The sequence below is a fragment of the Pseudophryne corroboree genome, chromosome 4 (genome assembly GCF_028390025.1).
Source record: "Pseudophryne corroboree isolate aPseCor3 chromosome 4, aPseCor3.hap2, whole genome shotgun sequence".
Classification (NCBI taxonomy): domain Eukaryota; kingdom Metazoa; phylum Chordata; class Amphibia; order Anura; family Myobatrachidae; genus Pseudophryne; species Pseudophryne corroboree.
This window is the reverse complement of record NC_086447.1, coordinates 494922402-494945849: the sequence shown is the minus strand read 5'-3', so window position 1 is coordinate 494945849 and position 23448 is coordinate 494922402. Positions and strand designations below refer to the sequence as shown.

The 23448-nt window shown below is 44.9% G+C and overlaps 1 protein-coding gene across 2 annotated transcripts in view; it reads left to right on the top strand.

Moving 5' to 3' along the window:
- FYN (FYN proto-oncogene, Src family tyrosine kinase) overlaps window positions 1-23448 on the top strand; it is a 296399-nt gene that overhangs the window by 257048 nt on the left and 15903 nt on the right. Inside the window, exons 8-11 of one of the 2 annotated variants that reach the window (XM_063917151.1) lie at window positions 4056-4211; window positions 9854-10033; window positions 15364-15440; window positions 15537-15690. In XM_063917151.1, the coding sequence (XP_063773221.1) occupies window positions 4056-4211; window positions 9854-10033; window positions 15364-15440; window positions 15537-15690 (567 nt within the window). Of the gene's footprint in view, window positions 1-3598; window positions 3764-4055; window positions 4212-9853; window positions 10034-15363; window positions 15441-15536; window positions 15691-23448 lie in introns of both variants that reach the window. The other variant, XM_063917149.1, reaches the window with a different exon arrangement.

Sequence of the window (23448 nt, the reverse complement as noted above, 5' to 3'; positions counted from 1 at the left end):
GTGTTAAAGTGGAGAGAGATAAAGTATCAACCAATCAGCTGCTGTCCCAATTTGTATGGGACAGTCCCATTTCCAGGGACTGTCCCATCCGCGGGCCACAGTGTCAAAGGGGGGAGTTGGTTAAGTCGGGAGGACACTGTCCCTAACTGCACTCCTTAGCAGATGAACATATTCTGCATGCGCAGTGTCTATTCACGGGAGACAGAGGGACTGGGGGCATGCCAGCAGCTCCCAGAACGCTGGGCATGCCCTCTCAGTGATGAAAATGGGGAGACGTGGCCTGCAATTGTGGCATCTGTGAAGCCACGCCCCCCCCTCTTCGGTCTTGTGCGGCTAAGGAGTCCCAATCTGCCTTTTGTGAATGTTGGAGGTAAGAGCCTGTACCATGGCAGTTAGGATTCAATTATATATGTGGAAATATTTTATATTTTTTATAACAGGCAAAAGTCAAACATTTAGAACTGTGGGTGTTTTAGTTTTTTAGGTGTTTTTTTTGCACCTGTCTCCCTGTTGGGAGGAGCTACAGTATGTAGGAGCGCAGAGTTACCAATAGTACAGAGAACATCTATGTCTTCATACAGTAAAATGCAGCACTGCTGGCAGGTGTCCAAGAAGAGGTCATTTCTGAGCACAGAGAAAACATCTTTCTTCTTTCTGTGTATTATTTCCTACTTATCACTGCTGATCTGTATTCTTCTGAGTTTTTAGTCGGTAATCTCAGCAACACTCACATAATCTCACTATTATTTGCATTTCTATTTATCAGTTATTTACGCAGGAATGGCATCCTATATGGTGCTATGCAGAGAATATTTGTAGTCACTACACCAGTGTTTCCCAACCACGGTCCTCAAGGCACACTAACAGTCCTGGTTTTAGTGATATCCAGGCTTGAACACAGGTGACTTAATTAGTACCTCAGTTATTTTGATTTAACCATCTGTGCTGCAGCCTGGATATCTCTAAAACCTGCACTGTTGGTGTGCCTTGAGGACCGCGGTTGGGAATGACTGCACTACACAAACATACTGTACACAAGCATACTGTACACGAGTCGAGCCCAGTTCACTTACCAGTATGATTTGGAGTGTGGGAAGCAGTGTTAATTTTGTAAATGAACATTTTGGATAAAGTAATTGTCAATTACAGTTTTTTTTCAGATTAGACTAAATTAGAAACAAAGCAAATGACTAAAAGTACATTTAAAATGCTTGTCAAAATTAACACTCACTGGAAGTAGGATTTTACATTTATAAAGAACAATTATGTGTTATAGATAATTGCAAAAATTAAATATGACCTGCTGTGAAGGAAATAGGATTGTGTATTGCGCTTATTTGTTCTAATAAACTTAATTCACGGGTAGATCTGGGGAGAGATGTGTGCTGAGCGAACCGCTTAGCACACATCTCTCCCCCCACTCAGCACAGCGCGATCTGTGCTGAGCGTGCGGGTTGGGGATGGGGGGGGGACGCTCATTTCACCCAGCGGGTGAAATGAGCAACCTGCTAGATTGAGCCTGCATGCAGGCCAATCTAGCACCAGTGATAGCGATGCGCGGAGCCGCACATCGCTAACGCTGGGGAGGCATACACACAACAGATCCATGCTTAAAATCTAAGCAATCTAGTCAGATTGCTTAGATTTTAAGCAGGGATCTCTCCGTGTGTACCCCCTTTAGTATTTAACACATTCACAGCCTACTGATCTTGGGGCCTAATTCAGATCTGATCGCAGCAGCAAATTTGTTAGCAAATAGGCAAAACCATGTGCACTGCAGGTGTGGCAGATACAACATGTGCAAAGAGAGTTAGATTTGAGTGGGTTATATTGTTTCTGTGCAGGGTAAATACTGGCTGCTTTATTTTTACACTGCAATTTAGATTTCAGTTTGAACACACCTCACCCAAATCTAACTCTCTCTGCACATGTTACATCTGCTCCCCCCTGCAGTGCACATGGTTTTGCCCATTTGCTAACAAATTTGCTGCTGCGATCATATCTGAATTAGGCCCTTTACTACTAAACACATAGGGGATCATTCCGAGTTGTTCGCTCGCAAGCTGCTTTTAGCAGCTTTGCACACGCTAAGCCGCCGCCTACTGGGAGTGAATCTTAGCTTATTAAAATTGCGAACGAAAGATTCGCAATATTGCGATAAGACATCTCTATGCAGTTTCTGAGTAACTCGAGACTTACTCGGCATCTGCGATCAGTTCAGTGCTTGTCGTTCCTGGTTTGACGTCACAAACACTCCCAGCGTTCGCCCAGACACTCCTCCGTTTCTCCAGCCACTCACGCGTTTTTCCCAGAAATGGTAGCGTTTTTTCACACACCCATAAAACGGCCAGTTTCCGCCCAGAAACACCCACTTCCTGTCAATCACATTACGATCACCAGAACGAGGAAAAAACCGTGAGTAAAATTCCTAACTACATAGCAAATTTACTTGGCGCAGTCGCAGTGCGAACATTGCGCATGCACACTAAGCGGAAAATCGCTGCAATGCGAAGAAATTTACCGAGCGAACAACTCGGAGTGACCCCCATAGTTAAAGGTATGCAAACTTCTCACTGTCAATCCATTACAGTATCATTAAACTGTTTGCAGAAGTTATGACTAAAACATTGACTAAAATTAGATTAAAATGAAAATGAGATCCACTGACTAAATCTTGACTAAAATGAAGCAAAAGAAAATAGACTAAAATGTGAGACCTTAAACCAACTACAATTTTATGTGAGTGACTTAGACTAAAACTAAATTTAAAATCCTTGTAAAAATGAACGCTGGCCGGAAGTAACCTGAGTACTCATTGACAACCTTAATACTTTTAAACCTGAATGTTTTGGGGTTTTTTTTTTTTTTTTTTTAGTTTATTAAAAAGAACATACTGTATTTTTTAAGGATGTAGTCAAATGAGAATGGAGTATTTGTTTGACTGCTGTTGATTTTTTTTCTGTAACAGAGCAGTCAGAGCATTGATGACTTAGCATTTTGATGACTGACATATAATGTTTCCGTTGCATACCAAAGCTTTTACTTGTCTTGCTGAGAACCACTGACCATATGGGAAAAATGTTTTCTGTGTTTAAATGCTTTGTCTCAATTTACTCTTTTATCGTAAAGTAATTTTAAAATGTAGATTTTCCTTTGTTGGCAGGATGACTGGAGAATTAGAGCTCTCCGGAGAATATGACCTCAGTTGTCTATGTTCAGTGTATCATGCCTGAGCAACAAAATGTAATCACACCTCACAATTCTTACTCATAAGTCATAGTGTAACCTCATACTGTTTACTTACAGTAGACCCAGGTTAAACTGGTAATCCAAATCATATGGACCCTAATATACTCTTTGTACCTGTCATACAGAATACATTCCTGAAGGCTTACATTCTTCCTATGACTTACATAGACCAAGTTCACCTGGTTTTCTCTGTCTTCTAATAGGTTGACATTCTAAACATACACTGTTGCTTTAAGTGTCTTTCCAAGTCATGCGCTGTTTCTCATGTCACAGGATGCTGTTTCTTTCTACAGTTCTGTGTGCCTTATTGTCTTTTCTCCTCTGCTCCTTCCTGTTTCATGCCTCTTAGAGAGAGCTGCTGGTCTCTGTTGCCGCTTGGTAGTACCCTGCCATAAAGGAATGCCAAGACTTACTGACCTGTCTGTCAAAACCAAAGATGTCTGGGAAATCCCAAGAGAATCTCTCCAGCTGATCAAGAGGCTGGGCAATGGGCAGTTTGGGGAAGTATGGATGGGTACGCAGCAAAAATAATTTCTTCTTTAATGTGACTGCTCTTCGTGTAGAGCAACAAATGGAAAGATGGAAAGTGAAGTGAGAGAGGGGGGCATTCAAAACGCATATACATAAAGAATTGTGAACGTTTTCTGTATGCATTTATACAGAACACATGCTGTTTACATAACAAATCTTTATTTCTATATATCTGTTCTCTAAAGTTAAGAGGTGGTTCAAACACATTCCATCTTTCTTACTGCATGCTATAGGTTTAATTAAAACTATTTTTCCATTAATTCCCTTTTTTGTAGAGAAAGCTGATGGTTTGTGTTATAATTTAACAATGCTTGCACGGAGTTATGTCCCACAAACTGTTGGATTGGCTAAGGATGCATGGGAAGTGTCACGGAGCACAATATTTCTGGAGCAGAAGCTCGGTCAGGGCTGTTTCGCTGAAGTGTGGTTTGGTAAGGTGGATCACTTGTTCTATTTAGGAGACATTAGACAACTTTTCAACTAAGGAATTGCCTGACAAGTTTACAAAGAATTGTAAGGCCTAGTGAGGCTCTCCTGCTGTCTGTTGTAGTGTAACAGCCTATAAATGTTATCATGCTATGCTAATATTGTCCCCTTTTATGGTAGTTTAGAATATGTCGAGTTTAAATAATGGATCATTTATTTTCCCAATTATTTTTTTTTATTAAGTTTAACAAAATTATAAAAGACAGCACTATCATAAAGGATTTGCATATTCTACTCACTTTACCATACAAACATAGTATTGATAAGTGGCATTTAAATTGAGAACCACAATAGGAGTGCCCTCTATTGGCTGATGTGCTATTATTCATTAACAGTATTTCTTTGTACAAGAAGGCTATGATAAAGGCCAGGAAAAAGGACCTGTAGGTGTTTTTTTATAACACCCCTCATCAGCTTTGTAATATCACTGTTTTGCCAGTACAGTATCCATCATATGTAACTGGTTATTGCTTATCTCGTTGGATTACTCCTAATTCAACTGGATCAACAGAATACATGGAAATTTGCCTAGTAGAAATAAAACAGACAAGGCCCCCACCTCCTCGATCCCCCTGCCAAAGCCCCCCACCTTGGATGCAGAGGTACAGCACAGACGAATAAAGAGCATGACCCCTACATGCCTTCTGACCTCTTGCATCCACTCACACATAGAGAAAATAGAAAATTAATATAATGAAATGCTAATAGTTTAAAATCCCTTAAAAAATAACATAAATATGCATTATTCAAAGAATAAAGCGGGTTTTTGTTTTTTGTTTTGGGGGGGGGGGGTTATGTTCAGGCATTGCGGCTGTACAAGCACTGCCATGATTCTGGTTACATGTACTTCCAGATACAGATTGAGTCTTATAGACAGCAGTATTACCACCAGCAATAAACTATTCAAGTGAGAAAAAGCCTTAATGGTGTATTAAGGAAAATTGTGCTAACCTGCCCTCCTTAGGTTTAACTTGCTTTTGTTGGTCCTAATCTCTTCTGATGGGAAAGTTGTCAAATTCACAGATGAAGGTAGCAGAGCAAGTGGAGTAGTGAGCTGGGGCACAGCTGAGGAAAAGGGGAGGGGCACAGCTGGGGAAGTGGTAGACACACACATGGAAAGGGGGCAAAGGCAAAACCTGAGGGCTATTTCACACACACCGGTTTTGTCTGGCCATTTTTTTTTTTGCCGGCATATTAGTACCTTTCACATGCACTGCCTTTCAACAATTTTTAATGTTGTGGCTTATTTTCTCAATGTAGTAGGCATGCGCAGCAGCAGCACCAGCATTTTGCAGTGCGTGGGTGACAGAGCACCACTATCACATGTATCGCACTATTATCAGTTGGTCATGATATTCTTGCCTTTCAAGTGGCATGTTTATCATGTTTAGAAATATCTTGTGTTTTTTCCCATAAAACTGGTCTGGCTTCTACTAATGGTATCAATGTCTCTGTATCTATGTCAAAGTTGTCACTCATGTTGACACTCAGGTACCACAACACTTGGAAAAGAATGCGTTGTGGGCGGGTACAAGCTCAGAAAACTCGGTGTGTGTGAAAGGAAACATAGTAACATGTAGTTTTTCAGTGACAGTACGGACATGGCACAGCAGCCATCCTTGTCAGTGGATATTCCCAGCTGTAACACAGCGACCGGGCTGTGTCCATGCCATCTGAAAGGACCCATCTATTTTCCTATGTTACTAAAATTAGTAGATGGCAGAGTGTCTGTATTACTAGTCAAATGAAGCTGGCCAATGGAAGCAGGGGAGGGGGAGAAGAGTGGAGGAGAGCTGTTCCTGGGATAAGTATAAAGGTGGTGGTGGAGGTATATAAGTTATATAGTTATAAGTTATAGGTGTATAAGGTATAAGTTGGAGGTGGTGGATAGTGAAGCTCCTTGAGAGTGGAGGACCCGGAGCAATCAAACCTCGTGTCTGATCTAAGGGCCTAATTCAGACCCGATAGCTGCAACGGCAGCGATCGCAGTCTGAAGCCCTGCCCATGCGCACCCTGCGAGGCCCAGTGAGATGCGAAAGCCTCGCAGGGCTGCAATCGCAGAGGCAGGAGGGGGCTGTGCCAACGGCGTTAGAGCGCTGTTGGTGGGGCGTGGTACGGACAACGCAGGCGTGCCCGGACCGTTGTGGGGGTGGGCTGCGAGTTGTCACACGCAGCCGTTGTGACCATCTAGGCTGCGCAGGTTGGGAGCTACTTGGTGGGTGCGAAAGCATTGCTGCCGCGCGATGCCTTCACACCTCTGTGGGGAGGGATAGGGCCTGACATGCGGGGTGGACTAGCCCTGTGCTGCGCATCCCCCCGCATGTCAGAGAAACTGATCGTAGATGTTCTAAATTTAGCACATCTACGATCAGGTCTGAATCACCCCCCTAAGTCTTGCTCTGACAGCACCAATTATCATTCTGACAGGGGGGGCCGTTGTCGACCCTTGTGATCCCGTCCAAAAACTGCATTATATTCACAGGTCTATTTGTGAATAACTAGCAGTTCTCGGCCGGTATCATCAGTGCCAAGATTGCCTGGCCCTGAGTATGATATACTGTATTTCTAAAGTAATTTAATTTACAGTAGAGTGGGACTATTCCAATTCTTGGAATTAGAAAGAGGTGAGCCTCATGAACATCTGGGGGTAGTTGGCGGATCTAGAAGTTTTTGGGTAGATCTTGGGCGGGGCTTAATTTATCACTATTTTATTTTTTTCAATGTTGAGAGATATTCTTTAGTCTCTTCTACTCACTGCTTAGATATGAGCCATTAAGGACTCATTAATAGCAGTGCCATCTCACTGTATGTAGCAGTCATTGCATTCTGCATCCCAAGAAGTTCATTTGTTGGCCCATTTACATAGCCATATATTTTAAAACAATTGATCATACTTTTGCAATTAAACATTCCTAATGACACAAAAAAAAACCCTCTTAAAGCACATCAGCAGTTTTGAACTCATTAAATAAGCAGAAAATATCAGTAAAACGATGAAATGGTATCTACATAATGTCTGCCAGTGGTCAGTGCATAGTGGAGTAGTAGTATTCATCCTCTCCGGTCTCCAGTCATTCTGTGAAAGCTCCGCAGTTCTTTGCACTTAGTTACAACCTGTGAATATAATAGACGTATAAACCTGGGTACGGGCGATATTTCTGTAGCGCATTGGCGGGTGTTTACACCCGATATGTCTGAGACCTATGCCGTTCACGGACATATTGGGTTGGCCCTGAAGCACAGCGGATGCTGATATATATTACAGATATATTGGCATGTCTAGCTGTGTGCTCAGAAAACTGACCGCCCGTACACTGGCTGCAAGGACTGATATCACAGACAAATTCAAATGCCTGGCCAGTTGTGACATCAGGATAGACACACTTACCGGTCGATTGGTAAGTGTGTATGCTTACCAAATTGGTTGCGATGACGGCGGATCCAGCGTCATAGAATGTGCCCAGCCTAAAGGTGCATACACACGGTGCGATGTTTGCTTACGATTTTGACTATATAGTCAAAATCGTAGGAAAAGTTAGCATATATTGCACCGTGTGTACACAGCTTGTGATACAGATGCACGCTCCCGTGGGGTCGGTATCGCAACAAAAAATAGACTGTGCAGGCAAGGCAATTTTGACTATATTGTGTACAGTCTAGTACATAGTATAGTCAAAATCACACATACTCAAAATCGCAAGTAAAGATAGTCAATATCGGTAGTTCTGGGCTCCGGGAAATTCAAGGAAAATCGCAAAGTTAAAATCAGCACTTAGGGGCTAATTCAAGTTGGATCGCAAATAGCGACTGGAATTTTTACAGTCGCCCCGCGGGCGCATGCGTAGGGCCTGTCCTGCGTGTGCGTCCGCATATACTGCGGGTGCCCCACAGAGAATGCAAACGCCTCTGCCTGTAAATCAGTCTGAGGCGTTCGCTGGGCGGCATTCTCCGATTCCTAGACGGTGACGGACCATTGCGGGGGCACGGCTTCAAAACGGGGGCGGAGGCAGTCAAACAGTAGTCAAAATGGTGGAGGAGGCTACCCTATTTTTAGCAATCACGCTGAAATTGCGGTGCGAACACAATTTCAGCATGCTCAAGGGTGGGGAGGCGGCGGTTAGCATGCTTGGCGGCCTTGTCCTGCGATGGGCAGCCCCCAGCATGCGATCAAAAGTATTGTAAATTCTGCTGTTTAACACAATTTGCAATCCTTATGAATCAGGTCCTTAGTCAATATCATAGTGTGTACACACCTTTAGAGCCGGATTTGGCACAGCAGGGTGAGAGAGCCACATGTCTGGGCTCAGGAGAGAGTGAGTAGTACTGTTTCACCATGTGCTACCTACTGTACCAGTTTAATACCATTTGATGATAAAAGTATTGTGCTCTTGTGGGTGGGTGTTATCTTCAGTGTTTTGTCTTTCTGTTTTTTATTTCCTTTTTAATAAAGAATACAAGTATGAGATCTATTATCTGGAAGGTTTGGACATGGGGATTTCTGGAATAAGAGATTGTCCATGATTTGGAACACCCTGCCTAAAATATATTAAATCACATGTAACCCTTTCAGTGCTGCAAACATACTCTGCCTTTCTTCCAGAGGGCCCCAAGTGTCAGTTTTACGTCTTTGAGGCTTTTGTGCACTAGTGTGTCTTACTAGTATTAGTGGGTCTCATTTACAGACTTCAGGTCTCCCTGGTGTACAGCCATGCGCCTGACGATGGAAGGACTGAGAAGCCCACATTGAGCATTGTTATAGGCCCTACACACATGCCGATATTCTGAAAGATATGAACGATCTCGTTCATAAATGAACGAGAACTCGTTCATATCTTTCAGTGTGGAGACTCCAGCGATGAACGATGCGCGGCCCCGCGCTCGTTCATCGCTGATCTCCCGTCGGCTGTGCATGCAGGCCAATATGGACGATCTCGTCCATATTTGCCTGCACTTCAATGCAGCCGGGTGACGGGGGGAGTGAAGAAACTTCACTCCCCCCGTCACTGCCCCCCCGCCGCCGGGTTGCTCGTCGGCCGTATCGGCCGTCGGGCACCTCGGCGGCGCATCGCCGAGTGTGTAGGGCCCCTTAGAGTCAGCACCCTGCTGGGTGAGCGTGTGATAACGTTCCATAACAGTGACCTTGGATGTCCTCACATTGTGCTATTGTACAGTGTTAGCCAGCACGTAATACCCCTATAGTGGATAAAAAATTATAATAAACGTATACCTCTGGAGCTGGGAGGGTCACATGTGACCTGTCTTGCTGATCATTTAGTTATTTACTTTGCTTTCTAGTTCTCAGAACTTTTTAGATGACAGAATTCCAGATGAAAGATCCTATGCCTGTAAATCTAATAATACTTGTTGCATGGTGTTTGGGTGACAGTGGATTGCAGCAGAAGTGGAGTAAATGTTATTGCTCTAACAAGATAACACTAAATGGTGACAGCTGTATATGATATATGTGACAGCCTTGCAGCTATAGTACCATTCTTATACCATTACATATGACATTGCACTGTAAAGTGTCCACGTGCTGCTGTAGTCTTATGCTAATATGTGTTTGTGTGGATGTTGCCATTTGCAGGTACATGGAATGGAAACACCAAGGTGGCAATAAAGACTCTGAAACCAGGGACCATGTCGCCTGAGTCTTTCCTGGAAGAAGCTCAGATCATGAAAAAGCTGAAACACGATAAACTGGTGCAGCTCTATGCTGTGGTGTCCGAGGAGCCCATCTACATTGTCACTGAGTACATGAGCAAAGGTCAGGACTGCTGCTTAGTGATAGTGCTGTGCCCATGTCATGCACTCTTCCTACAGGATGCACATGCTGAGCTTGGAAGGAAGATGCTATCATTACAGCCTCTAGTAATGCATATATGATAAGTCAGATTGTTATTTCAGCATCATTTATGGGGGCTTTAGACGGTTGCTGGTAAGGTACAGTATATCTCAGGCAAGATCTGTAAAATGTTATGGCATACAGTTCAAGAGAGCTCAGAGATTATGCAAAATGTCCTTGTCCTCTGTGTTTCCATATACATTTTTCTCCAATGTTAGAAACTGGTGTTTTGTAACCATAACTTTCCAGATCGTGAGCACGGCACGCAAAATAAAAAAAGAAAACTGGAACTGCATAATAAGTAACTGTAGCTGTTGGGCAAGGCTGTATTTTTCACTCTCAAATTGGGATTTTTTTTTTCTGACTGCACATTGACCAACTTTTTGGAATCTGCAACTTTTTTTGTCTGAAGTCTGACTTGCTGTGACTAGGGTGCTTAGACTGAATGCTGGAACAGACGTGTACACGCAGAAAGTAGGTGTTAATGCAACTGCAGTCAGCGTGCAGTAAAGGTTAATTACAAAGCTCTGACCCTGGTGTCAGTGTAAAAATTGATAGTGGTGATTGTGTCTGATTGGTTGCAGCTGTAAAAAATACACCAATTTATTCAAAGTTAGTAAAACAGCAGGAGCAGGGCTTATAAGTCATTTGGTGGTACAAGGGACCCTTGTTCAGAAATAAAGAATGATTCATGCTCTATTGTGATAGTGGAATTCTGCACATGTATTTATAAGTATTACAATGAAGACATATCTTTATGTATATAGAAAGAGAGTGAGGCACTTTGTGCTGACTTTGCACAATGAACACATCTTGTTTAGTGCAACTGTTCCAGAATGCCATCTATATTTAACTCTCCCTACATTACATCGGACTAACCTGCCATGTTTGGCATGCCATAGACCAGTGATGGCTAACCTTGACACTCCAGCTGTTGTTGAACTACACATCCCAGCATGCCCTGCATCAGTTTTGCTATTTGGCCATGCTAAAACTGATGCAGGGCATGCTGGGATGTGTAGTTCAACAACAGCTGGAGTGTCAAGGTTAGCCATCACTGCCATAGACTCAGAGATCCAGCCTTGCTTTAATTTGCTTCTTTAATATGCTACTTTACGCATGGCATACCAAATTGAGCAAAATAGAGAAGGTGTATTGGGACACATCTGTATATATATATATATAGAGAGAGAGAGAGAGAGCACTTATCTTTAAGCTTTCTTCACATATGTCTTTAATCTTGTGGTATATGTAGTTACACTTCAGGTGATAAGCCATACTTGCCTACCTGACCCTCTCCATGAGGGAGAAAATGCTCTGTTCCTGGACTTTCCTGGTAATGTATGATTGTCATCACCTGTGGTGAAACACCTTTCTTATCAATTAACTAGCTCACCACAGGTGATGGCAATCATACATTACCAGGAAAGTCCAGGAACAGAGCATTTTCTCCCTCATGGAGAGGGTCAGGTAGGCAAGTATGTGATACGCATTTGTATATACTGGTGAAAGAATGAGCACACGGGACTCCTGTTTCCACCAGACACCCACAGTCATTTTATATACAGGACACCAAGGTGCCAGCTCAAGCATAGAAGCAACAGCTGTAACACAGACACTGCTGCTTGTACCAGTTTATTAATTCTTCTTTATATCATTTAAATCAATTGTGCACACATCTAAAACAATTTTCCTGCTGTAATCAATGCGCTCTTCATTGCCACAGCTCAGTCCAGTGTAGGGAGTTGATTTCCCCACTACTTTTGTCCCAAGGAGAAATCTTCCATCACCAATGGCTGTATATCTTCCTTCTGGCTTCCACTGATGGATTTGTACACTTGTCACTGATGAGTGACAGCATATGTGAACCCACACTATACTCTCATAGTGATGAATCTAATTGTCACAGCCAAATAGCAGGGGGCATTCTCCCTACGCCTCTATGTCCTTTGCCTGATGAACAGTATTTGGCAGGGGAAAAGCAATTGGAGGGTGGGAGGAGCTGGGTGCACTATGGGGTATATGCAATTCACGGCGAATCGCGGCAATTTTTCGCCGTTTTTTAATTCGACTTAATTCGACAGGTGAATTCCGGAAGGTGGCTTCCGGAATTCACCATATTCAATGAAAAACGGATTCGCCAGAATCGCGGGCGAAAATTGGCCGATTTGGTGGATTTTGCCGCGATTTTAAAAAACGGGAAAAACCCGGAAAAAAAAATGGCGTGGGGTCCCCCCTCCAAAGCATAACCAGCCTCGGGCTCTTCGAGCTGGTCCTGGTTCTAAAAATGCAGGGGAAAAATTGGGCAGGGATCCCCCGTATTTTTAAAACCAGCACCGGGCTCTGCGCCTGGTGCTGGTGCCAAAAATACGGGGGACAAAAAGAGTAGGGGTCCCCCGTATTTTTAACACCAGCATCGGGCTCCACTAGCTGGACAGATAATGCCACAGCCGGGGGTCACTTTTATGCCGTGCCCTGCGGCCGTGGCATTAAATATCCAACTAGTCACCCCTGGCCGGGGTACCCTGGGGGAGTGGGACCCCTACAATCAAGGGGTCAAGCCACCCAAGGGCCAGGGGTGAAGCCCGAGGCTGTCCCCCCCCATCCAATGGGCTGCGGATGGGGGGGCTGATAGCCTTTTATGATAATAAAAAGATATTGTTTTTTCCAGTAGTACTACAAGTCCCAGCAAGCCTCCCCCGCAAGCTGGTACTTGGAGAACCACAAGTACCAGCATGCGGGAGAAAAACGGGCCCGCTGGTACCTGTAGTACTACTGGGGAAAAAATACCCAAATAAAAACAGTACACACACACCTTGATAGTAAAACTTTATTACACACTACCGACACACACATACTTACCTATGTTGACACGCCGACTGCCACGGTCTCCGACGATCCGAGGTACCTGTGAAAAAATTATACTCACCTTCCAGCGTCCAGAGGTACATCCAGGTCCAGAGATAATCCACGTACTTGGCAAAACAAAAAAACGAACACCGATCCATACCGGACTAAGAAAGGGGTCCCATGCTTTCACATCAGACCCCTTTCTCCCGAATCCCGGGACATCACGTGACTCCTGTCACTGAAGTCCCTTCAGCCAATCAGAAAGCGCTACTTCCGTGGCGCTCACCTGATTGGCTGTGCGCTGTCTGTGCTGTGACAGCGCATCGCAAAGCCGCTCCATTACTTTCAATGGTGGGAACTTTGCGGGTAGCGGTGGGGTTAACCCGCGGTCAGCCGCTGACCGGCGGGTGACCTCACCGCTAGCCGCTAAGTTCCCACCATTGAATATAATGGACTGGGCTGTGCGATGCGCTGTCTGCTCAGACGCGCAGAGCCAATCAGGTGAGCGCAACGAAGTTGCGCTTCCTGATTGGCTATAGAGACCTTTCTGTGACAGCTGTCACTGACAGGTCTCTCTGCATTCGGGGATAGGGGTCTCATGTGTCAGCATGGGACCCCTTTCAGTCCGTTTGGTCGGGTATTTGCGTTTTGTTTTTTTCTACAAGTACGTGGATTTATCTCTGGACCATGGCTGAGGTGAGTATATTGATCTTTTATTTTCAGGTACCCCTGGATTCTACATGGAGAAGAGGACCGATGTCGGCGTGTGAACATAGGTAAGTATGTGTGTGTCGACGTATGAAATAAAGTTTTACTTTCACGGTGTGTGTGTCCTGTTTTTATTTGGGTATTTTTTTCCCAGTAGTACTACAGGTACCAGCGGGCCCGCTTTTCTCCCGCATGCTGGTACTTGTGGTTCTCCAAGTACCAGCTTGCGGGGGAGGCTTGCTGGGACTTGTAGTACTGCTGGAAAAAACAATATTCTTTTCATGATCACAAAAGGCTATCAGCCCCCCCATCCGCAGCCCATTGGATGGGGGGGGACAGCCTCGGGCTTCACCCCTGGCCCTTGGGTGGCTGGGGGGGGGACCCCTTGATTGAAGGGGTCCCCACTCCCCCAGGGTACCCCGGCCAGGGGTGACTAGTTGGATATTTAATGCCACGGCCGCAGGGCACGGCATAAAAGTGACCCCCGGCTGTGGCATTATCTGTCCAGCTAGTGGAGCCCAATGCTGGTGTTAAAAATACGGGGGACCCTTACGCTTTTTGTCCCCCGTATTTTTGGCACCAGCACCAGGCGCAGAGCCCGGTGCTGGTTTTAAAAATACGGGGGATCCCCTGTCAATTTTTTCCCCGCATTTTTAGAACCAGGACCAGCTCGAAGAGCCCGAGGCTGGTTATGCTTTGGAGGGGGGACCCCACGCCATTTTTTTTTAGGATTTTACCGTTCCAGCAATAAAAAAATTAAAAAAAAATAAAAATATATTTTAAAAAATATATAAATAATATTTGTGCCTCCAAAAAAAAAAAAAAAAGTACCTAATCCCTTCTAATATAAATAGATCTGCTATTCCCAAAAAAAAAACCACAAAAAAAAAACATGTTTAAATTTTTTTTATTTGTTTTCACCCTCCAAAGTGTGGCGGATTGAAAATGACGAATTTGCAGTCTAAAAGCACTGCTGTCGAATTTCCAAACTTGAATTGAATATGCTTTGGTCGAATTGCAGCACTTGTATCATTGCAGAAAAGTCGAATTTGCAAAAATTCGAATTTCAAAAAGTCGAATTTTGAAAGTCCGTTTTTTGGTCGGAAAGCACTGAATTGCATAGGCGAATTTTTTTTTTGGTCGAAAATGACCCGAAATTCGACAATTTCGGGAATTCGACCGCAATTGCATATACCCCTATGCAGCCAGCAATTGGAGGTATTCCACTGCAGTATGCTGTAAAACTACAGTTAGGAGCTGAGCGGTTGGAAGTTGTTTCTGCCAGTATAGAATGTATGCTGATGTGTTTCTACATGATAAATTGTGATAGGGTCCTCAAAAATTCAGCTCTCAGCAACTGTCATTGCAAGAAATTCTAATATTCAGAATTTAAGTTATTTATGCAGTGATTTCTTTCTACTGAAAAAAAGCCTGGTGCGAATGTACTCACTTGTGATGCCTATCACATTGTATATTGCGTATTGACCCCTTCGGCAGACAGTAGTATATAAGATCCCATGTGGCGCCATATAAATTAAGGATAATATTAATAATGATGTCATATATATACATCTGTCTGATAACAATGCTAGAGTTGTACATCAGAACGCAGGAGCACATAAATGCACTCTGTCTAGCATGGATCTTTTCCAGCTTACAGTTCTGATGTCTAATGCTTTACTGTTGTCTTGCAGGGAGCTTGCTGGAGTTTCTAAAAGATGGAGAAGGTCGGGCCCTGAAGTTGCCAAACCTAGTTGATATGGCAGCACAGGTAAAGTAACAGGCCTCATTCAATAAAAGCTGCATTAGGGCCACATACAAGTCATCGGTAATAAAGCATGCATTGATTTATTTCCATGATTTATAGGTTGCTGCTGGCATGGCTTATATTGAACGAATGAATTACATACACAGAGATCTGAGGTCTGCAAACATTTTGGTTGGAAATGGTCTAATATGCAAAATTGCAGATTTTGGTCTTGCCAGATTAATTGAAGACAATGAATACACAGCAAGGCAAGGTAAGCTGATTCTCATCAATCACATAGAGGAACAAACAACTAGCACAGAAGTTCAGCATGAATACTGGTTACAAAACACATTCCTTTTATGTACATTATTCTAGGGTGCCCATTCCGTGCTTTATAAAGCAGGACACATGGAGGTTGCATTGGCTAGTTTAGCCAGGAGCAAATGATTTGGTGCTGTAAAAGTCATGTGAGCCGATGACCATATGGGCATAAGTGTGCCGTCATCTGCTGGGCCCTGCGACAGGGGGGGTCAAAGGGGACAACCCTCCCGGGCCCCGAGCTTCAGGGGGGCCCCATCACTTGCTTGGTCTGGTTGGTCTTCGCTTTGTTGCCTTCATTATGCTTGCGGCATGCCTCTCTGCCGCCCCGTCCCTGTCTGACGATCTGCTGACGAGCCGGGCAGCAGAGCAGCAAACACAGGCTACACTGACTGTGTGAGTCAGGGCTCCTTATAGCAGCTGCCCGCAGCACTACCTCTGTCCAACCCTGCTCCCTACGTGCCTGGATGGCACCCTCACAGCCTGTCATACTGTATACTATGTCAAGGTACTGCCATATTATTCTATATAAATGTGTGTATATGCAAAAAAATGTTCCTGGCACTCCGGACTTCCGTTCACCTTGCTCCGGTGCCCTCCCCTCAGATCTGCATCTGTGTATATGGTCCTTGTATGCCGCCCATACAAGGACCATATATATATATATATATATATATATATATGTGTGTATATATATATATGTATAAATTATAATATATATACTGTATATTTTATATATATATATATATATATACACAGTATATGTGTGTGTGTGTGTATATATATATATATATATATATATATAATTTTTTTACAGCGACTTTGTGCTTTATAAGGGGGGGGGAGTCAAGGCAGGGTGGGGGGCCCCGGAGAAATTGGTGTACCGGGCCCCAAGATTTCTCTTGCCGGCCCTGCCTGCGATGGTCATACATTGCGTGACCTGGTATTTTCCCGTTTAGGCGCAAATTTGAGTGACCAAATTAGATCATTTGGAAATAAAAACCAGGATATCCGTGTCACTTCAGGTTTGCTAAAGACATAAAATCCCTTCCATACTTTTTGGTGAAAAATTAATTATTTGAATGAGGAGCTAATACAAATGTATTATTGTTTTACTGGGAAAATATTACTTTATTATTAGTTGGGGGGATTATAAATGTATCGATTTATTATGGGAAATATACTGTGATTTATAATATAGGCATTATAAATGTACTTATGACAGGAACATATATTATTTCATGGTGGGGGTACCATTCCTAGTGCACCTACTTGCATCCACGGGTTTGCTGGCACATGTAGTGCCACAAGTGTGCACTGTAAATGGTTGTAAGGTTAAAAAGCATTCCTTCACAAAGACAAAAATTAGGCTTATGTTTGACGTGGAAGTAATCCCCAGGCATACAGATATTAAGCATCCAGTTACTTACATATCTGATAATCAAAATGAATGAAGAGCTTTGAAGTAGACATGAAATTGCCAGATGTTATAAAGAATCAGACTAGTTAAAAGACAGAAGCTGTGATGAAGTGTATGAAGAAGTGGTTGTAGCTCTTGTGCAAGTGTCCTCCTGCTGTGTTCTGCATCTTGTCTGGGTTGGTGCCTTTGATTACATGTCACATACAGTAGTACGGCTCTAAGCAGTCCTGTGCTCTTCATGACCTCTTATCTAGCTGTCAGCAATAGAATCAGAGGAGAAACTTGCTTCAAACTAATTATTGAAATGTATAGGAGAGAAAGCAGAAGAGATTCTTATTAACTACTTAGTTATTTTGCCTGTAACACACAAAAAGTTATTTTTTCTTATTCTCTTATAATATGGAACAACACCATTGGACAGATTACCTCAAAGGCATCAGGTTTATTTTTTTTTATCAATTCAGACACTTACTGTATTTGCAGTATGGGGTCATGAACCCAGACTCTTCTTGTCTAGCACTCCGGTCCCAATCCTTTGACAGGTGGCAATCGTTTCTCTGCCAAGCATTGTAAAGTTCATTTGTACCTTACAATATTCCGGTTGGTACTTGCCTTTAAGCATGATGATTTTTAAGAGTCATTAATATTTTACTTTGTTGAGCCTTCCTAACAAGAAAGAGTAATACAGACTGTATACTTAAGTATAGAGAGCAGTACGTTAAATGATGTACCAGCTTCACACATGCTTCTAATCACACCATATGAAGGGGTATGCCCCATCTTGTTAAGGTGTGGCCACCTGCTTGCAGTGCTGGCTATCTGTGCATTTCTGTTTGCAGAATATATTAAATATATCTACAAGAGGCACAATATACAGTATGTATTGTATTATTTGCTTCTTTCATACATTTATTATGCAGATTTACTGTATAGCAGATAATTTATTCTTGTGATCTGTTTGCAATATAAGTAATATAAGTAAAGATTGGAAAGTTCTCTGTTTATTTTAGACAATGTCAAAAACTTTACTAGACCAAATCCGTAAAGCTACTGTAATACTGAGTGATGGTGTGACTTGTTTCAGACATCTTAGGCAGAAATATAATTTGTGACAGCACTGTAGAGAGATACGCAAACTCGGTCCTCATTACCCCACACAGTGCATGTTTTGCAGGTAACCCAGCAGGTGCACAAGTGTATTCATTAATTACTCACAGGTGTATAAAAGGTCCGCAGGTTGAGTTAATTATTTCTATTGTGATTCTGTGAGGAGACCTGCAAAACATGCACTGTGTGGGGTAATGAGGACCGAGTTTGCAGACCTATGGTATAGATCAGTGGTTCTCAAACTCGGTCCTCAGGACCCCACACAGTGCATGTTTTGCAGGTAACCCAGCAGGTGCACAGGTGTATTAATTACTCACTGACACATTTTAAAAGGTCCACAGGTGGAGCTAATTATTTCTCTTGTGATTTTGTGAGGAGACCTGCAAAACATGCACCGTGTGGGGTCCTGAGTGAGAACCTGTGGTATAGATAGATTGCAAAATCTAACACGAATTTCTCTGACGTCCTAGTGGATGCTGGGAACTCCGTAAGGACCATGGGGAATAGCGGCTCCGCAGGAGACTGGGCACAAAAGAAAAGCTTTAGGACTACCTGGTGTGCACTGGCTCCTCCCCCTATGACCCTCCTCCAAGCCTCAGTTAGATTTTTGTGCCCGACCGAGCTGGGTGCAATCTAGGGGGCTCTCCTGAGCTTCTTAGAAAAAGTTAGTTTTAGGTTTTTTATTTTCAGTGAGACCTGCTGGCAACAGGCTCACTGCATCGAGGGACTAAGGGGAGAAGAAGCGAACCTGCCTGCTTGCAGCCAGCTTGGGCTTCTTAGGCTACTGGACACCATTAGCTCCAGAGGGACCGAACACAGGCCCAGCCTCGGAGTCCGGTCCCAGAGCCGCGCCGCCGGCCCCCTTACAGAGCCAGAAGCAAGAAGAGGTCCGGAAAATCGGCGGCAGAAGACATCAGTCTTCACCAAGGTAGCGAACAGCACTGCAGCTGTGCGCCATTGCTCCTCATGCACACCACACGCTCCGGTCACTGATGGGTGCAGGGCGCTGGGGGGGGGCGCCCTGAGCAGCAATATGAACACCTTGGCTGGCTAAAATACATCACATATAACCCCCAGGGCTATATGGATGTATAATAACCCCTGCCAGATTCCTGAAAAAAGCGTGAGAAAAGTCCGCCGAGAAGGGGGTGGAGCCTATCTCCTCAGCACACTGGCGCCATTTTCCCTCACAGCTCCGCTGGAAGGACGTCTCCCTGACTCTCCCCTGCAGTCCTGCACTACAAAAAAGGGTAAAACAAGAGGGGGGGGCACTAATTAGGCGCAGTATAATATAAACAGCAGCTATAAGGGGAAAAACACTCTGTATAGTGTTATCCCAACATATATATAGCGCTCTGGTGTGTGCTGGCATACTCTCCCTCTGTCTCCCCAAAGGGCTAGTGGGGTCTTGTCCTCTATCAGAGCATTCCCTGTGTGTGTGCTGTGTGTCGGTACGACTGTGTCGACATGTATGAGGAGGAAAATGATGTGGAGGCGGAGCAATTGCCTATAATGGAGATGTCACCCCCTAGGGAGTCGACACCTGAGTGGATGGGCTTATGGAAGGAATTACGTGAAAGTGTCAGCTCTTTACAAAAGACGGTTGATGACATGAGACAGCCGGCTACTCAGCTTGTGCCTGTCCAGGCGTCTCAAAGACCATCAGGGGCTCTAAAACGCCCGCTACCTCAGATGGCAGATACAGACGCCGACACGGATACTGACTCCAGTGTCGACGATGAAGAGACGAATGTGACTTCCAGTAGGGCCACACGTTACATGATTGAGGCAATGAAAAATGTTTTACACATTTCTGATAGTACAAGTACCACTAAAAAGGGTATTATGTTTGGTGAGAAAAAACTACCTGTAGTTTTTCCTGCATCTGAGGAATTAAATGAAGTGTGTGATGAAGCGTGGGTTTCTCACGATAAAAAACTGATAATTCCTAAAAGGTTATTGGCATCATACCCCTTCCCGCCAGAGGATAGGGCACGTTGGGAAACACCCCCTAGGGTGGATAAAGCGCTCACACGCTTGTCTAAACAGGTGGCACTACCGTCTCCTGATACGGCCGCCCTTAAGGAACCTGCTGACAGAAAGCAGGAGAATATCCTAAAATGTATATACACTCACACGGGTGTTATGCTGCGACCAGCAATCGCCTCAGCCTGGATGTGCAGTGCTGGGGTGGCTTGGTCGGATTCCCTGACTGAAAATATTGATACCCTGGATAGGGACAGTATATTACTGACTATAGAGCATTTAAAAGATGCATTTTTATATATGCGTGATGCACAGAGGGATATTTGCCGACTGGCATCAAGAGTAAGTGCGCTGTCCATATCTGCCAGAAGAGGGTTATGGACGCGGCAGTGGTCAGGTGATGCTGATTCCAAAAGGCATATGGAAGTATTGCCTTATAAAGGGGAGGAGTTATTTGGGGTAGGTCTATCGGACCTAGTGTCCACGGCAACTGCTGGGAAATCCACATTTTTACCCCAGGTAGCCTCTCAACATAAGAAGACGCTGTATTATCAGGCGCAGTCCTTTCGGCCCCATAAGGGCAAGCGGGCAAAAGGCTCCTCATTTCTGCCCCGTGGCAGAGGGAGAGGAAAAAGGCTGCAGCAAACAGCCAGTTCCCAGGAACAGAAGCCCTCTCCCGCTTCTGCCAAGTCCTCAGCATGACGCTGGGGCTCTACAAGCGGACTCAGGCACGGTGGGGGCCCGTCTCAAGAATTTCAGCGCGCAGTGGGCTCACTCACAAGTGGACCCCTGGATCCTTCAGGTGGTATCTCAGGGGTACAAATTGGAATTCGAGACGTCTCACCCCCCCCCCCCCCGCCGTTTCCTAAAGTCTGCCTTACCGACGTCTCCCTCCGACAGGGAGGCGGTATTGAAAGCCATTCACAAGCTGTATTCTCAGCAGGTGATAATCAAGGTACCCCTCCTGCAACAGGGAAAGGGGTATTATTCCACGCTGTTTGTGGTACCGAAGCCGGATGGCTCGGTGAGACCTATTTTAAATCTAAAATCTTTGAACACTTACATACAGAGGTTCAAATTCAAGATGGAGTCACTCAGAGCGGTGATCGCGAACCTGGAAGAAGGGGATTATATGGTGTCTCTGGACATCAAGGATGCTTACCTCCATGTCCCAATTTACCCTTCTCACCAAGGGTACCTCAGGTTTGTGGTACAGAACTGCCACTATCAGTTTCAGACGCTGCTGTTTGGATTGTCCACGGCGCCCCGGGTCCTTTCCAAAGTAATGGCCGAAATGATGATACTCCTTCGAAGGAAAGGAGTTTTAATTATCCCTTACTTGGACGATCTCCTGATAAGGGCAAGATCCGAGGAACAGTTGGTAGTCGGAGTAGCACTATCTCAAGTAGTGCTGCGGCAGCACGGTTGGATTCTCAATATCCCAAAATCGCAGCTGATCCCGACGACACGTCTTCTATTCCTAGGGATGATCCTGGACACAGTCCAGAAAAAGGTGTTTCTCCCGGAAGAGAAAGCCAGAGAGTTATCCGAGCTAGTCAGAAACCTCCTAAAACCAGGCCAAGTATCAGTGCATCAATGCACAAGGGTCCTGGGAAAAATGGTGGCTTCCTACGAAGCAATCCCATTCGGCAGATTCCACGCAAGAACATTCCAGTGGGACCTGCTGGACAAATGGTCCGGATCGCATCTTCAGATGCATCGGCGGATAACCCTGTCCCCAAGGACAAGGGTGTCTCTCCTGTGGTGGTTGCAGAGTGCTCATCTTCTAGAGGGCAGCAGATTTGGCATTCAGGACTGGGTCCTGGTGACCACAGATGCCAGCCTGCGAGGCTGGGGAGCAGTCACACAGGGAAGAAACTTCCAGGGCTTGTGGTCAAGCCTGGAGACATCACTTCACATAAATATCCTGGAGTTAAGAGCCATTTACAATGCTCTGAGCCAAGCAAGACCACTGCTTCAAGGTCAGCCGGTGCTGATCCAGTCGGACAACATCACGGCAGTCGCCCACGTAAACAGACAGGGCGGCACAAGAAGCAGGAGGGCAATGGCAGAAGCTGCAAGGATTCTTCGCTGGACGGAAAATCGTGTGATAGCACTGTCAGCAGTGTTCATTCCGGGAGTGGACAACTGGGAAGCAGACTTCCTCAGCAGGCACGACCTCCACCCGGGAGAGTGGGGACTTCACCCAGAAGTCTTCCACATGATTGTAAACCGTTGGGAAAAACCAAAGGTGGACATGATGGCGTCCCGCCTCAACAAAAAACTGGACAGGTATTGCGCCAGGTCAAGGGACCCTCAAGCAATAGCTGTGGACGCTCTGGTAACACCGTGGGTGTACCAGTCAGTGTATGTGCCTCTCATACCCAAGGTGCTGAGGATTATACGGCGGGGAGGAGTAAGAACTATTCTCGTGGCTCCGGATTGGCCAAGAAGGACTTGGTACCCGGAACTTCAAGAAATGCTCACAGAGGACCCGTGGCCTCTACCTCTGAGAAGGGACCTGCTCCAGCAGGGACCCTGTCTGTTCCAAGACTTACCGCGGCTGCGTTTGACGGCATGGCGGTTGAACGCCGGATCCTAAAGGAAAAAGGCATTCCAGACGAAGTCATCCCTACTTTGATAAAAGCCAGAAAGGATGTAACCGCAAAGCATTATCACCGCATCTGGCGGAAATATGTTGCGTGGTGCGAGGCCAAAAAGGCCCCGACGGAGGAATTTCAACTGGGTCGATTCCTGCATTTCCTGCAAGCAGGAGTGTCTATGGGCCTAAAATTAGGATCCATTAAGGTCCAGATTTCGGCCCTGTCGATTTTCTTTCAGAGAGAACTGGCTTCAGTGCCTGAAGTCCAGACGTTTGTTAAGGGAGTGCTACATATACAGCCTCCTTTTGTGCCTCCAGTGGCACCCTGGGATCTGAATGTTGTTTTGGGTTTCCTAAAATCACATTGGTTTGAACCACTCAACACTGTGGACTTAAAATATCTCACATGGAAAGTGGTCATGCTGTTGGCCCTGGCTTCAGCCAGGCGTGTGTCAGAATTGGCGGCTTTATCCTGTAAAAGCCCTTACCTGATTTTTCATACGGACAGGGCAGAATTGAGGACTCGTCCTCAATTTCTCCCAAAGGTGGTTTCAGCGTTTCATCTGAACCAGCCTATTGTGGTACCTGCGGCTACT